Source organism: Ambystoma mexicanum, chromosome 2p, assembly GCF_040938575.1.
Source record: "Ambystoma mexicanum isolate Mex_15411 chromosome 2p, UKY_AmexF1_1, whole genome shotgun sequence".
In the NCBI taxonomy this organism is placed as follows: Eukaryota; Metazoa; Chordata; class Amphibia; order Caudata; family Ambystomatidae; genus Ambystoma; species Ambystoma mexicanum.
The window spans coordinates 1,457,001,409-1,457,016,189 of record NC_090923.1 but is presented as its reverse complement, the minus strand read 5'-3'; the positions used below and the strand labels follow the sequence as shown (position 1 = coordinate 1,457,016,189).

The window sequence follows — 14,781 nt, the reverse complement described above, 5'->3', positions numbered from 1 at the left end:
GTTCCGTTTCTCCCTGTGTTCCCTGCCAGAAGTTTAAGGGACGGTCCTTGCTTCCCTCTTTGGATATCCTGGCCTTCCTTCACTGCCAGAAGATGTAAGTTAGACTTCAGCAGCGTCCAAGGTTGAGTTCTTCTTTCTTACTTCTTGTGAAGTCTTCAGATGGTCTGCCAAAAGAGGGGCTCGGTCCTCTTTTAAAGCCAAGTGGGCCGCAATGATTAATGTAGGCTAAGCCTACCTTAATGAACTAATTCTGGGGTCCCTACCAACAATCTTCTGCATGCATGAGGTCATAACTAGAGTGGCCTTGAAACTGGAAAGGTAAAGGAGTGAAAACTTGGGATACTAAGTCCCACCCATCTTCCTGTCTGTTGTTGGTCAGAGTTTCTCTGGTTGATGGATCTCTGTGGTTCCCAATTAAAGCAGCAGGTCTCCCTTGAAGCTGTGGCAAGACCAGACTTCCTAGCTCCTGCAAACCACATTCTTGTACCTTATGAATGGGGTCCCCCCTACTGTGGTGGCCTACTGTAAACCCAGTCCCAGACATGACAACTCACTGTTGTTGATACTGAGAGTGGGAACTGAATTCAGGTTGACAGTTCCATATGAAAGGTTGTTGGGTTTTCTGTCTCCTTTGTTCACCTCTGCAGCCACACCCCATGTGAGCCTGTTTGAAGTACCCTCTAATTGGTAGGTTAATCACTGCCCCCAGGTGCAGGGCCTAACAAAAGATCAGGGCAGATTCATGGAGCCTTTGATAGTTAATCAGGCTGCCCATGGTGGGGGTAAGCTTGGTCCCCCCCCTTCCTGGAGAAGACAGAGTGTACTCCTGGCTGTCACATTCCATCTAAATATGACGGCAGACTGTGCCTGCAGGCTTTGTCCACACAGAGTAGACGGGTCTATGTGTTTGCTGTGGTGGGCGCATAGGAAAATGTGTATAAATTAGCCCCACACATGCTCCTGAGGTTGGCCTACCACCATTCCATTTAATTAAAAATTTCAAAAATCAGAGGAGGGTACGGCCACCATGCAGATGGTCTTATTCCTCACAGCACCCCAAATCTAGTGTGCAAGTATTTTTAGCAGCTATCTCCCAGAAGATCCTGGAGTCAGTTATTAGCTGCTCTAGTCAAAGCATCCCATTTCTCTAGGGCCAGCTCGTGTTTCCTTGCTTCAAGGCCATCTTTTGTGCTAATCATGGCCCTAACTTTTGTGGAATTCCTTATGAGTGTATTATGTTACATAACATAACTTAAGAGTGTACAACAAGTCTCTTTAATTCCTTACAATCCTTGTTTAATCAAGGGTGTCTATTAACATGGGTGACACCCACCCTTCCTTTGCAATGTTAACTCTTTGCCCATCCAAGATAACCTTAGAAAAAGTCTCCAGTGCTTTCAAAATATGCCTCCATGTTTAGTCTTTAGGTTAGCCCACTCATCCCACACTTATCGGTTTCTAGCTGAACTGCCATTGCCGCTTGTTAAATGTAGAGTGTAGTGCAAGGTATTCTGCATTGTTCACACAGCAGTGGACCCTCTCTCCCTACTGATAACCTGGACCACTATTATGTGGTAAAGCAGCTATAGTATGAGCATGATTGTCGGTTTGCTGCAATGTTCTCAAAAGGGAGACTCCTTCAACAAAACAGGATTCTCTCCTCTTCCTCCAAACGTGTATCCGCCAAGCAATAGTCTGTCTCGTTAAAGTTCTGCAAACCGTTCAAATAATCTTAACTAAGTGAAGAGTGCAAAACAAGGAGTTTCAAAGTTTATTTCCATTTCAACAAGCAAAAAAACAAATTACTCGGAGGGTGTTGTTGCTTCTCCCAGGGTCGAACCGGTGGGGGTTCTACCAATCCTCACCACCACACTGCCCCTCGCTCGATTTGTAGACTGTCTTGCCTCTGACCTATGGCTCTAGGCAGTCAGATGCTTAATGCTTCTGTGCCTTTCTTGATGGTTCCGGTCCTCCTTCTCCCAGCTCTGTTCCAACTTCCTGTCTCCCGATTCCTTCCTCTCACAGCTCTTCTCTGCCAGTATCCTGTTTCTCCATCTCCCAAATGGTATCTGCGCCTGGAATCTCTCCACTCCTCTCTGCCTTGTATCTTTGCCCTAGAGTATCTGCAGTGTCCCTCTCTCTTGGCTGTGATCTTCACTTATTGATCCTAGCCAACTATGGGAGCCCAACCACCAGATTGGTGGTTAATGGACAGCTCACATATTCACATATAGTATCCCAATCGCAAAGGGTCGCGGCAGGGATGCCCACTGGCCCCACTTATTTTCGCCATGGAGTCATTGGCACAAGCGGTCCGAGCAGAACAAGGGATTCAAGGAGTATCGAGAGGGGTCAATGACACTCAGAAAATAGCCCTCTACGCGGACGTGTTACTATTCCTAAAAGACGCGTTCGGTCTCTCCCCAGGGCAATAACGTTGTTGGATAGCTTTGCAGAGGTGTCGGTTTTCACGTCAATTACTCAGTCTAAAGCGCTCAATATCACCAAAGACCCAGAGCAGGCACGTGAGTGGGGGAGACTCTACCCACTAAAATGGGAACAAAAGACCATGGCATATTTAGGGATAAATCTGACACCCACATACTAAAAGCGCTGATAGATGACCTTAAACGATGGGATATGCAAGAGTTGTCTTGGTTTGCGTGTATTGCTACTGTAAAGATGTCACTCCTCCCCGGGTTCCTATATGTGGTGGGAGCACTCCCAATACAAATCCCAGGCTCGGTGATACAAACTCTGCACAGGGAGGTCCTGACCTTTATTTGGAGGGGAAGAGACCTAGAGTCCCTAGAAAGTTCCTGTTCCGACCTCATGCACTTAGGGGTACCAGATTTTCACAGATACTTATGGGCGGCATAGGTGGCACCAATGCTTCAATGGGCCCCCAGAGAACCAGAACCGATGGGCGACCTTGGAAAAGGAAGCCACAAATGTATTCCTAAAGAGCCTGAGCTTCCTGCCCCTAAAACACCGGGGGAAACTATTAGAGACGACAAAGGCCACTCTATGGTATTGGGATGAAGCACTACAGGGGAAGAAGATAACAGTAGGAGGAGGCCCACTTACACCAATGGCACACAATTCAGATTTCACACCTGGAATGCAGCCTCATTTCTGACTACACTGGGGCGAGGGGAAGGCCCTAGTACTGGGGGACTTTTATACGGAAGGGACACCATTGATATTGGAAAGATGCAAGGCCAAGTTTCAGATACCTGAAAGCGAGCGCTTCCGATATGCTCAAATTAGGCACTGGATCGCAAACACAAGAGTGAAAGAAAGGGCTGGTCGAAACCCAATGGGGCTGGAGCGTACAGTAAAAGAGGGGGTACCGGAGAAGGGCGCTTTACCGATTGTTAGATGGGTCAGACCCAGAGGAAACCCTCCCGTACATGTTGAGATGGGGGCGAGATGTGGGAAAACCCATTACTGGGGAGATGTGGAGCCAAATATGGCGGCGGGCTATGAAAAGCTCAATGTGTTCCCATTAAAGAAGCTGCTTTCAAACTATGTCTACGATGGTACATGACGCCACAAAGCATGCATTCACCCACGCAAGCTATCCCTCGACATGTCGGCAGGGCTGTGGGCAGACTGGGGACCAGATTCACATGTGGTGGGCCTGTCCGACAGCGGGGACATACTGGAAAGAAATGTTTAGTCATATCAAAGAAATAACGGGGGCGCGGGAGGCACAGGAGGCAGGACCCCTCTTATTACTCATATGCTGAATGTGGCCAGAATTAACCTAGCTCAGGCCTGGAACAACAAACAAGGGCCGGTGGTAGCCATGTGGTGGGTGAGGCTATGGGGAATGATGGCCACCAAAAATACCGAACTACTTGGATGCCATTTCATGAGTTAATGGTAGATAAAGAGCAAATGTATTTTAAGCCTAATATACTTTGTTAAATAAAGAAAAGGGTAGGGGGGGGAAGAGTTATAAACGTTGAAACCAGGAGCCTATTGTAACCGAGAAGAGAGTTGAAAGAAAATTGCAAGAACTGAAGTGTACACTGTATAATGTAAACTTGTATTACTGGCTCTTAAATAAAGTTTGTAATAAAAAAAGAAGCTTGAGAAGCACCCAGAAATGAAGAAGAGCGAGCTTTATTTGTTTAGTTGGGAATACTGATCTACCCAAGTCAGGAGTATACATCCCAGAAGAACGGATCCGGCATAGTATTAGGCCTACTTGACTAGGACATTGTATGGTCTACAGCTGAGAGGCATTTAATTTGTTGTTTTGTATTTTGACCAGTCTACGAAGCTGAGAGCTAGAAGAGACTTTGCGAACACTGGGGGAGAGGTGGATCAGAACCCCAGCCACAACTAATTTTCCCAACAGGGAGTAACCCTATGCTAAACTGAAGATTAGTGCTTCCTTTTCATAGTGGCAGAGCAGAAATAGGTTAGCATAGTTTTGACAGAGGACAGAATTTGTTTTTAAGACACATCTTGACGAGCACCTGTTTGTTGTTTTCTAGCGTAGGGAATTCATTAAAGAAATGGGGCCTAGAGTAGGTTGTTTCTTTAATTTGTTTAATAAACCATCTTGTTCAAACATGTCCTCTTGTCTCTCTCCTATGTCTGACTTACCACAATTGTCAATATTTCCTTCAAGCCAATGGGCTCCGTTGGACCTGCAGCTGCACTTTCTTAGATATCTATGCTGACAAGGAACCACTCACTAACGTGCACCATCAGGGTTGGTTCTCTGGCAAAACAACACTTGCCGGCACTACTAGTGGAAGAGCACAATGAGGACAGCAGATTTGGCCATACAAGCATGAAAACCGCTCTCAATACACGTACAATAATCCCAAAATGGCACCGATGCAGCATAGATCCTTGCACATTCTGGCACTGAATTTGTCAAATACTCTGGCACCGTTCATGAGCCTGGGTCTGCCAAACTAATGTAAACCGGGCGCTCTCTAGAGGTTAATTTTTTGCCAAAGTGTCAAACTATAACCAAAAGGATCAACCTGACCCATTGTTCAATATGTACCATTTTGGGTCCTTCGAAGCCAGCTGCAAACGTTTACCTCCTTTATCTCTGCAGTGTGTGTGGTTGTACCTTGGAAACCCCCTCTACTGTTCCAGTGCCAAAGATCCATATTAAATAATGGTTCTTTCTCCTTCACATTTGCTGGTGCTTTTGGAATACTATGTAGGCCAGTCCGAACTATATTAATAAACAAAGTCATAGCTGCAAGTATTTGCATAGACCAGTACAAAGCACTGCAAAGCTTTAAATGAACAGGTGAGTCTGGACCACAAGGATTTAAAAAGCCATGGGTAGACAGGAATGCAGTGTGTTATAGTCAGTAAGACATGGCTGTAGGGAGTTGCATGAACTGAAGAATACGACTTGAGGATAGACCTGCATACATAGTTGAAGCAGGACTTGTTAACACACACTGAATACATGACTCCACTGAGTTACAATTGTAAGAGACACACCGATTCCAGAGTTTACATGTAAATAATCTCAAGCAGAAGAGTGTCACCCTCTAACCGCTCTTCCTAATTCAAAGGGCATGCATGACAGTGGGCCAGAGCTTCATTTGCAGAAAAAAGCTTTGAACACCCTCTGCTGCCTCCCTCTTCTCAAAAGGCACAAAATGGCCACACCAGGTTTCAGTGTAGTCATGATCACATCTGCTCTGTGAGGAACTTTATACACTTTTCCCTTGATGTTTCATCCTTTAATGGAACCTTAAATGTTGCCTTTGTGTGTCTCCTTTTCACCCGTGTATTGAGGTATTCTGGAATCGGCTGTAAATAGATTTCTGCACCCAGAAGCAGCCTTACATGGGTTTGTGGTCCACTGCACATTCATCTGCACAGTGCAGGCAGACTAGGCCTTACCAAGTTGTATGAACTGGAATACAGGAAACCCAAAGATTTTTATATAACTTGGTTAAAGGAATAGTGCACTCAAAAGTATTATTGGCTCAAAAGAGGGGCCATGATCAAAAATATATATAAAAAATCTTCATTAAGAAAGTTCCTATGTAAACTTTTGAGCAAATGAGGCTCAGTCACACATTTAAAGCACTAGGAGGCATCCATTTCGTGAAATGGATGAGCCTCCTGTGCTTGTGTTAATCTCTGCCCTTGTGGCACTAATGAAGCAAAAGCCAGCCAGCTGTAAAACAAAAGCTACCAGCAGGTCGCTTTTGCTTCATCATTGCCGTAGAGCAGAGATTAACACAAGCTGCTGCTGGTAAGTGCTTTGAATTTCATTCTTTTTAAAAGCACTGCAAAATAAATGCTGCGGTTTTCTTTCTAACTTGAAGGAAAACCGCAGCATTTATAACATTGTGTTTGTTTGCTTTGGCTTCAGCTTTGAGTCTCCTGGGCTCCCCTGTCTCCGCCGACCCGGGGGAGCCCAGCAGACGCAAAGCTGAAGCCACAGCAAACTTAAATACAATGTTGTATTTAAATATGCTGCAGTTTTCTTTCTACATTTCCCTGGCTCTTCCGAGCTGGAGGTGCCCGAGAAACGTAGAAAGAAATGTTTGCTGTGGCTTCAGCTTTGAGTCTCCTGGGCTCCCCGTATCGGGGGAGCCCAGGAGACTCAAAGCTGAAGCCACAGCAAACCTAAATACAACGTTGTATTTAAAAATATTGCGGTTTTCCTTCTACGTTTCCCGGAGCCCGAGAAACGTAGAAAGAAAACCGTAGCATTTACAAATACAACGGTTTTCCTTCTACGTTTCCCGGAGCCTGAGAAACGTAGAAAGAAAACCGTAGCATTTACAAATGCAACAACGTATTTCTGACTGCGGCGGCTTTTGCTTTGTCTCCTGTGGTCCCCCGACATGGGGGAGCCCAGGAGACTCAAAGCTAAAGCCGCCGCAGTCAGAAATACAACATTCTTGTATTTGATGTCTGTGGTTTTCCAACCACGGCGATCACAAATACAACAATGCTGTTTTTATCATTGCAGCGCCTTTGCTTTTTGCCTTTCATTTTACGTTTTCTGTGCTTGCGTGGGCTTGAGGAGCACCGAAAACGTAAAATGAAAGTGAAGGCAGTCTCCTCGGCTCATGTACAGCTCTGCTCTGGCTGCAGTAAGCAAAAGCTCCCAGTATGGGGCTTTTTCTGCTTTTTTAGTGCCGCCAGGGCAGAGCTTAACATGATCTGAAAAGGCTGAGGAGGCTGCCTAAAATGGCAAAATGGATGCTCCCATGTTAACGCTTTTAGCCTCATTTGCTCAAAAGTTTACATAGGAACTTTCTTTAAAATGTTTAATGCATGTCTTTGATTATTGCCCATCTTTTGGGAATATAATATTTTTGAGTGCACTATTCCTTTACGATTTGCAGGATTTCGAGCATTTACATACACAAGTGCAGGACTCCAAAGAGTTATAACCACTTGGGACAATGGTCTTTAATGGGCTGTTCATGCTGGGTTCACAGCAGTTAGTTACACAAAGATAGACTCCATTCAGTTATCTGCAAATGGAGCTGAATGAGTATTTGTATAACTGTTTCTATGCACGGAGTACATCCATGCACTATTTGAAACATTACATTATCTTTTGCCAGTGGAGTTACTGTTGTCTTGTACCTTTTTGTTTGCAGTGAATACTGTGGTCAGAGATTTGAAGTCATCCACGTCCACAAGGTGGAGTGTGTCGTTCCTTGGCTGAATGATGCTCTCGTATTCTTCACTGTTGCCCTCCAGCTATGCCAGCAAATGAAAGATAAGGTATACTTCAGCAGGGTATTTTTTTGCATGCGCCTAGGTGCGGGTAAGTGGTGCGGGAGGAAATGGCTTCAGAGGCATACAATCAGTCTACTTTGGTAGACTGTGAATCCAGCCCAGTTAAATTGTGAAGCTTCTTGTTTGATGTCAATAGTTCAACACTTTGATTCTTTCATCAATCCAATCGCTTTTACAGGGATTTACTGCATCTGCCAATTATTACCTATGTTTGTAGTGCAAATATAATTTTGGAGTAAAGGAGCACTGTACAGTTCACAGAGCAGAATAATGGTTGCGAGAATTTAACAAGTCATCAAGTCCACATTATTAACAATTATCACTGTACAATATACGGATGGGGGGGGGCGTGCACAAGATAGCCGGAATCTAGGTCACCAAGGTGCTGGAAGATCCAGGTCTTCAGTTCTTTTCTAAACTGAAAGATACTTGAGGCAGTCCTGGTTGGAGTTAAAGGTCTGAACTTAGCATGTCAAGGACCGTTTCCTAGTTTTCTCCTTGCAAGCACCTCTGGTTTCCAGTCTGTAGGTCTTACTGCGAGAAGACCATGTGACGTCTGATGGCATACCAGCCTTGGTTGCCTTGTAGTTGAGGTATGCGGTTCTAAACCAGATGCTAGCTGGGATGGGGAGCCAGTTTAATAGGTGCAAGGTGAGGGTGATGAGCTAAAATTTCCTAGAGCTGATGATGAGGCAAGCCATGGCGTGGTGGGCCGCTTTGCGTGGGGACAAGGTGAACAGCAGGGAGCCCTGCGAAGAGGGAGTAATCCATCAGTATGTAAGATCACTGGGGCCTGTCCCACTGTTCAGGAGTCCTAGACAGGAGGAAGTGCTTGATTATGCAGATCAACACAATTGCAATTGTTTCAGAAACTTCTTTGTAATTTAATTTAAAATGGCTTTTTATTCATCCGGAGTCGTGCTTGCATATCCCTAAAATTTCTGTGCAGAGTACCCTCTTAATGGACCTCCTTACTTTGCAATTTCCCTGAATTTTAGGAAGATATATTTTTTAACTTATAGTTGATCATTGATCTCAAGCTTTTTTTGTGGTGTATTGCTCTACAGTCAAGCTGGGTGCTGCAACAAAGATTGTACCTTTTTTTTCTAATGTATTTCTTCCTCTCACTGATTCTTTATTTATGCTATCGTATCCGCAGTACAGCTTATCTTCAAAAACTTTTCTGCCAGCAGGTGGCACAGTGGAGCTTTGGCTAACGCCTCTACACGCAACTTGCCGGATTTAGGAATAAGCTATTTTGTTAAATGCCCACACCTGGTAAGGCCCCGGGTTTCAAACCGTGTGTGGATTGCGACTGATGTCAGATTCCAGTCGCATATGTTTGTACTACTTGGGTGTGGGGTGCAGGGGAGAGGCGCATCAACGATAGAGGGTTGTGCCACTCACTGCATCCCAAGGTCCTCTGCTAAATTGCTGCCAAACTCTTCACCTACCTCCACAAGGAATCTGATGAGGGTGCACTGTTTCGGATGACTTTGCGCGGCACAGAGTTCCTATCTGAGGACAGGTCTTTTGTGAAGAAAGACCAGAAGCATCCTCACAAGTGGTCTCACTCACCTGGTGGTTCTTTCTGCTTAGTATGATAGCTCAGCAGGTTGAACACTTGCTGCTCCGATCTATGTGTGATCTGCAGGTTCGAATCCTGACAAGGCAACGCTGCCTTTCATCCTTCCGAGGGCGATAAATGATTACCAACATTGGTTGGGTGATATTGTTTGTAAATGTGTTCCCTGTGTAGTGCTTTGGCGATGGTGGTACATAAATAACACATAATTATCATTTGCTTCCCGCCGTCATTCTTCTTTGTCCTCAAGGGAGGAGTCATTATTGCTCCTGAGACTTAAGCGGGGGTGCTGGTACCATTTCCCACCCAAACTTCCACCCTTGAGGAGTGGCAAAGCAGCCACTTGACGACGCTGGATATCTTCTCCAAGCATACAGCGCCGCCACTGGCTTCTGTGGGATCCATTGCATTACCACACACTGGCTTGGGAACACTGCTAAACAGCTACAGGCTTGACTCTGGACCCCAAGGGTGACTAGGTCCTCGTCATTGTCACCAGAGCACCTCTAGAGCACACCCCCTCTTCAAATGAGGCTGTTTATGATGGAAATTAGACAGATTTAAGATAAGGAAGGCAAAATCATACCCTTTTGAATGGAACCTATAGACTCCAGAGAGAAAAGCGACTTCCCAGAGACATTTTATGTAGCTGCTAAAGACACCCAAGTCCTGGCCTCAGACCTTCAGTAGGGCCAAAAGGCCTGAGCTGGATATCCTTCTATATCAGACTCCAGGCAGACCTCGGGCATCCTTCCAGATGTTGAGGACCATGGTTGCTAAAAACTCAGGTTATCAGCTCCGTCCAGACCAAAGGTCCAGTTTGAACTAGCAGACCTTCTGGACAAAGGGCCTAAGAAGACGACCTTTCCACAATTCAATGTAGATGTGAAAGCTCCAGTGCTATAAGTGTGGAAAAGGCTTACATCTAGACCCACAGTTGACCTGTACCTGGCAAAGCATTGTCCAGCTTTTTCATCCACCCTTGCCTCCTCTGAAAGTGTCATGGTTCAGGTAACGACTGCACGTTTGAAAAAATCCACCTTTTCTTCTCTTCTACCTGACCAGAGAAAGTAAGCGGCTTGATGGGTTTTCTGGTGTTAGTACATGATGCCAGGGAGGCTTCCTTGCCCGATCCTAAACTCTGGTCTTTACACGTCAGACCGGGGGGAACGGGAGGAGGGAAGGGGGGGCAGCTCCATGGCCATGAATCTAAGCACCACCGACATTGCTCATGGATTTACAGGTAAAGATATGCGATATGCCCTTCGATGCACAGGACCTGTTTTGGGCCAAGGCCAACTGCACCCTACAGGTTCCAGTCCTCCAAGATGACTGCAAAAACTTTGGACTTGGCGGTGCAGTAAAATGCAATCTGCAAGGGTTTGGGGCTTTCACATCTCTGCCTCCTAGGCCTCCCCGTGGAAGAGGTCAGGCAGCACATGGGACACTACAAGAGCAGAAACCTTCTGAGTGGAAAAGGCAGAGGTACGCCTAGAGCGGAACAGCAGTGGCCACTGTCCTGGGCCACCACGGGTGCTAAACCTTTGTGGAATTCTTCAAATACCCTGTGTGAGGGAGAATTTCCTTGTACGGCAGTGAATGGTCTCAACTACGTCTGATGCTTATGCCTTACAAGTTGTTCAGCAGGGTCACTGCCTCCCTTTAATTCATCATCACCTTTCCTTATGCCACCGCCTTGACTCTGGACCCCATCTTCTTGGATGTGTCTGACCGCTTCTCTTGAAGAGACAATAGAACAGGTTCCACACTTAGAATGAGGCAAAAGGTGGTACTCTTCTATTTCTGAAGAAAGACTGGGGCTGGCACCCAATACATGATCTGAGTTTTCTGAATTTGTACCTGCGAAAGGGCAAATTCAAGATGGTATCTCTATCCCAGATCGGATCTATGTGATCACTGCGAGGCCCATAATGTCGACTAATAAAATGCTGACTTCTATTATGGTGCAGTGCAGCAATCACATAGATAACTTTTGCCCGCTTCCCCAACCCGTCTCACCTTCCTACTTATCTTTTCGGCGACTCCTTTTGTCCCTGCAATGTCGGTTCCATTCCACTAACGTGGCTCAGAATTTGTGCCGCAAGGTCCTCCTTTTAAAAAAAAATTATGTTTATTTTATTTTTTTACTTTATCGTCCCCTGTTATCCATGTAATGGATAGTGGGGGGACACCCCCTGCAACCGCCGATTCACATTACAATGAACAAGGGGAATGGGGGTATCCCCTCTCCACTTATTTGCTGTAATTTGAGTTTTGGTTCAATTCATAGGTGCTGTATTTGTATTGGGTATGGGCAACTTTTTTTTGTCACAGTTTTGGTAAATTGCCACCCAGATCCCCCAAGCTCTCGATCTGCAGAACGGTTTGGGGTTTCTGGTTTCAGAACTTTCAGGATACCAACTTCCCTGTGCCTATTCATTGGAAACGCAGGAAGTACTTGAGGTTTGTTGTGGATGTTAAGATGGATTTCTCGGGGGCTGTGTTGAGCAGCCTGGAAAATGGCTGCTTAGCTGCATAGCTCTGCGCCAAGCAAAGAAAATGATCTCTTTTGGTGGCATTCCCGTCCCTCCCTCAGCCCTGAAAATACTTCATGTGAGCTCCAAAGCTATGGGGCACCGCCTGCTGCAGTTCCAGATCAATTGGTGGCCCCAGTGTGGTGCGGCGACCGGCTGTGTGTTTGAGACTCTGAAGCCCGCGCACCTCCCACTGCGGCTTCCGAAATCCCGCCTTCCCCTCCTGAATTTGCCTGCACCGGAGGCTGAGTAGAGGGGCTGGCCCACTGCGGCTCACGAAATCCCGCCTTCCCCTCTGAATTTGCCTGCACCGGAGGCTGAGTAGAGGGGCCGGCTACCTGCTGGATATTGCAGCGTGGATTCCTGTATCGTCTTTGGGCTTTCTCGGATACGTGGAGGTATCTCTTGGGCAAGCTGTTTGTACGCCACTGACAGCGGAGAGCCGCAAGACTCTTGACCGCCCTACCCTGCTCCCTGTGCACACTTTGCATCTCAGCCTTGCTGCAGCCGTCCTGCCTGCTTACAACCCCCAGTGCTGCTCTCAACGGAGCGGGCTGGGAGGGTGCCGGGGGGGGGGGAACAAACTCTACTTCTGTGCATTTACTGCAATCCCAGAAAGGTCTGCATAGCGCTCAAGTACATCCAATATGTACTGTAAATTGGTCTCTGGTTTTTGTAAGTAAAGGAGCATGTCATCCGCATACAAGGAGATTAGGTGTGTTGCCTCCTATACTAATGCCGGCCTCATGGTATTGTTTCTGTAGATAAACCGCCTGTGGCTCCAAGGCCAATATAAATAACATAGGGGACCGGGGCAGCCTTGCCTCTAGTGACTTTGCTTAACCCCCATTGCTGTGATATAGTGGAGCCTAGGTGGAGTTATCTAGGTCGGGACTCCCAGTCTACCGCGCACCTTGTTTGTGAGGTAATTGTATGTTGGCCCGGAGCCTTACTCTTGGTTTGTCTGGGGACCAACTCCGGGGTTCCCAAAGGCTGAATGAATTGATGGGAAGGCAAACTTCTGGATAATTTCGGGCGCTGGGAGGATTCAATGATCCATGAATATAGCTGATTTGCTAGAGATTTAGGTTCATCATCAGGTCCGAGGAGTCTTAGTTGTCTAACACGCGCGTCGGCTGTGTGCACTCACCTATGTTGAACAAAACTGGCAATTTCTGCCCAACTTAATGTTTTGAAATTGTGCTGGTATTGGTTTTTTTGACAATAATAAAACAATAAATGACTAAGACAACTAAGACTCCTCGGACCTGATGATGAACCTAAATCTCTAGCAAATCGGCTATATTCATGGATCATTGAATCCTCCCAGCGCCCGAAATTATCAATAGGTTTGCCTTCCCATCAATATAGTGGAGCCTATCTTGTCTCTTGCTACTGGCTCAGTGTATAGTAGCTTAACCCACTTGATATATGTCGGGCCTATCCCTTAACTCTTCAACACAGCTAGTAGCCAAGACCATCTGACAGAGTCAAATGCCTTGACTGCATCAAGCAAGGTCCCTACCATAAGCTGAGTGCTGTCTTGGGTTTGGTCGATGACCTGGTGCAAGCATCTTAAGTTACAAGTGATATTCCTGTAAACTGACTGATCTGGATATGAGTTTATGAATTACTGGCTTCAACCTGTTAGCCATCAGAGCCGTCAGTATTGTCCCATCTTGGTTAAGCAGCGAGAGGGGTCTGTCCGAGCTGCATTCGGGATGGGGTTTGTTAGGCTTCAGTAACAGGACTATAATTGACTCTTAATGACAGTGGCAAGACTCCATTATCTAATGCTTCATTCAGCATGGCCAACCATGTGGGCGTGATCTCCACCAGGAATTCCTTGTAGAAGTCACTTGGTAGACCGTCCGAACCTGGAGCCATACCTGTCGACAACCCCCTAAGCATGGGGTCTGGCATGGATTCACATGCTCATGAATATTCCTCGTCGTCAGGCTGGGAATCCTCAGAAAAGAAAAAATCAGTTTGTTTCATTTCTGAACTCTTTCTACTAGTAACCAATCACTGGTCTCTGGGTCACACTGCCCCTAGCCAATGACTGCCCCCTACCTAAGCCCCTCCTCTGGCAGCCGTCTTTAGATTTTTACCGCACGTTCAAGTGTTGGGAGTCCTCGTGCTGTAGCTCTCGAGCTTTTACTGCGTTTTGCGGATGCGACCTCTGTAGGTGTTCCTTGCCGCCCGTTGGATGCAAGCGGCGGGCAGCTTCGAAGACAGGATCTCACTCAACGAGACTTTCCGCCAAGCGATCGGGTGGTGGGGCACCCGCGCGCATCTGGCGGCGGGCATGGACTTCCAGACCCGGGCACATCAGGAAACCGTGACGATGGACACCTCCCTGGAGAGATGGGGCGCGCACACTGGAGATCTCCACGCAAGAGACCTTTGGCTCCTGGAGGAGAGGTCACTACACATCAATGTCCTGGAGCTCCGAGCCGTGTTCTGGGCCCTCGGGTCGTTCCTTCCGTCCCTCAAGGGCAAGGTGGTAAGGACTTTCACAGACAACACCACCACGATGTTCTACATCCGGAAGCAGGGGGGCACCAGATTCCTAGCCCTATCCAAGGAAGTGCAGGGCCTGTGGCACTGGGCCATCGCCCAAGGGATGTTTCTGGTACCCTTCCATCTGGGAGGAATCAAGAACACCATAGCAGACTCTTTCAGCAGGGAGCTGCGCTCATGCCATGAGTGGGAGCTGCGGCAAGATCAAGTGGATCTCCTATTCCGATGATGGGGCAATCCCCAGATCGACCTATTCATGACGGCGACGAACGCCAATTGCTCGAGGTTCACCGGCAGGTTTCCTCAGCCGGGGAGCATGGGCGATGCCTTCTCATTCCCCTGGGACGGCCTGTTCCTGTATGCGTTCCCACAATTGCC

The 14,781-nt window shown here is 47.0% G+C and overlaps 1 protein-coding gene across 1 annotated transcript in view; it reads left to right on the top strand.

Moving 5' to 3' along the window:
- Window positions 1–14,781, top strand: part of ROGDI (rogdi atypical leucine zipper) — a 475,356-nt gene that overhangs the window by 445,256 nt on the left and 15,319 nt on the right. Inside the window, exon 10 of the mRNA XM_069646031.1 lies at window positions 7,620–7,746. Coding sequence (XP_069502132.1) covers window positions 7,620–7,746 — 127 coding nt within the window. The remainder of the gene's footprint in view (window positions 1–7,619; window positions 7,747–14,781) is intronic.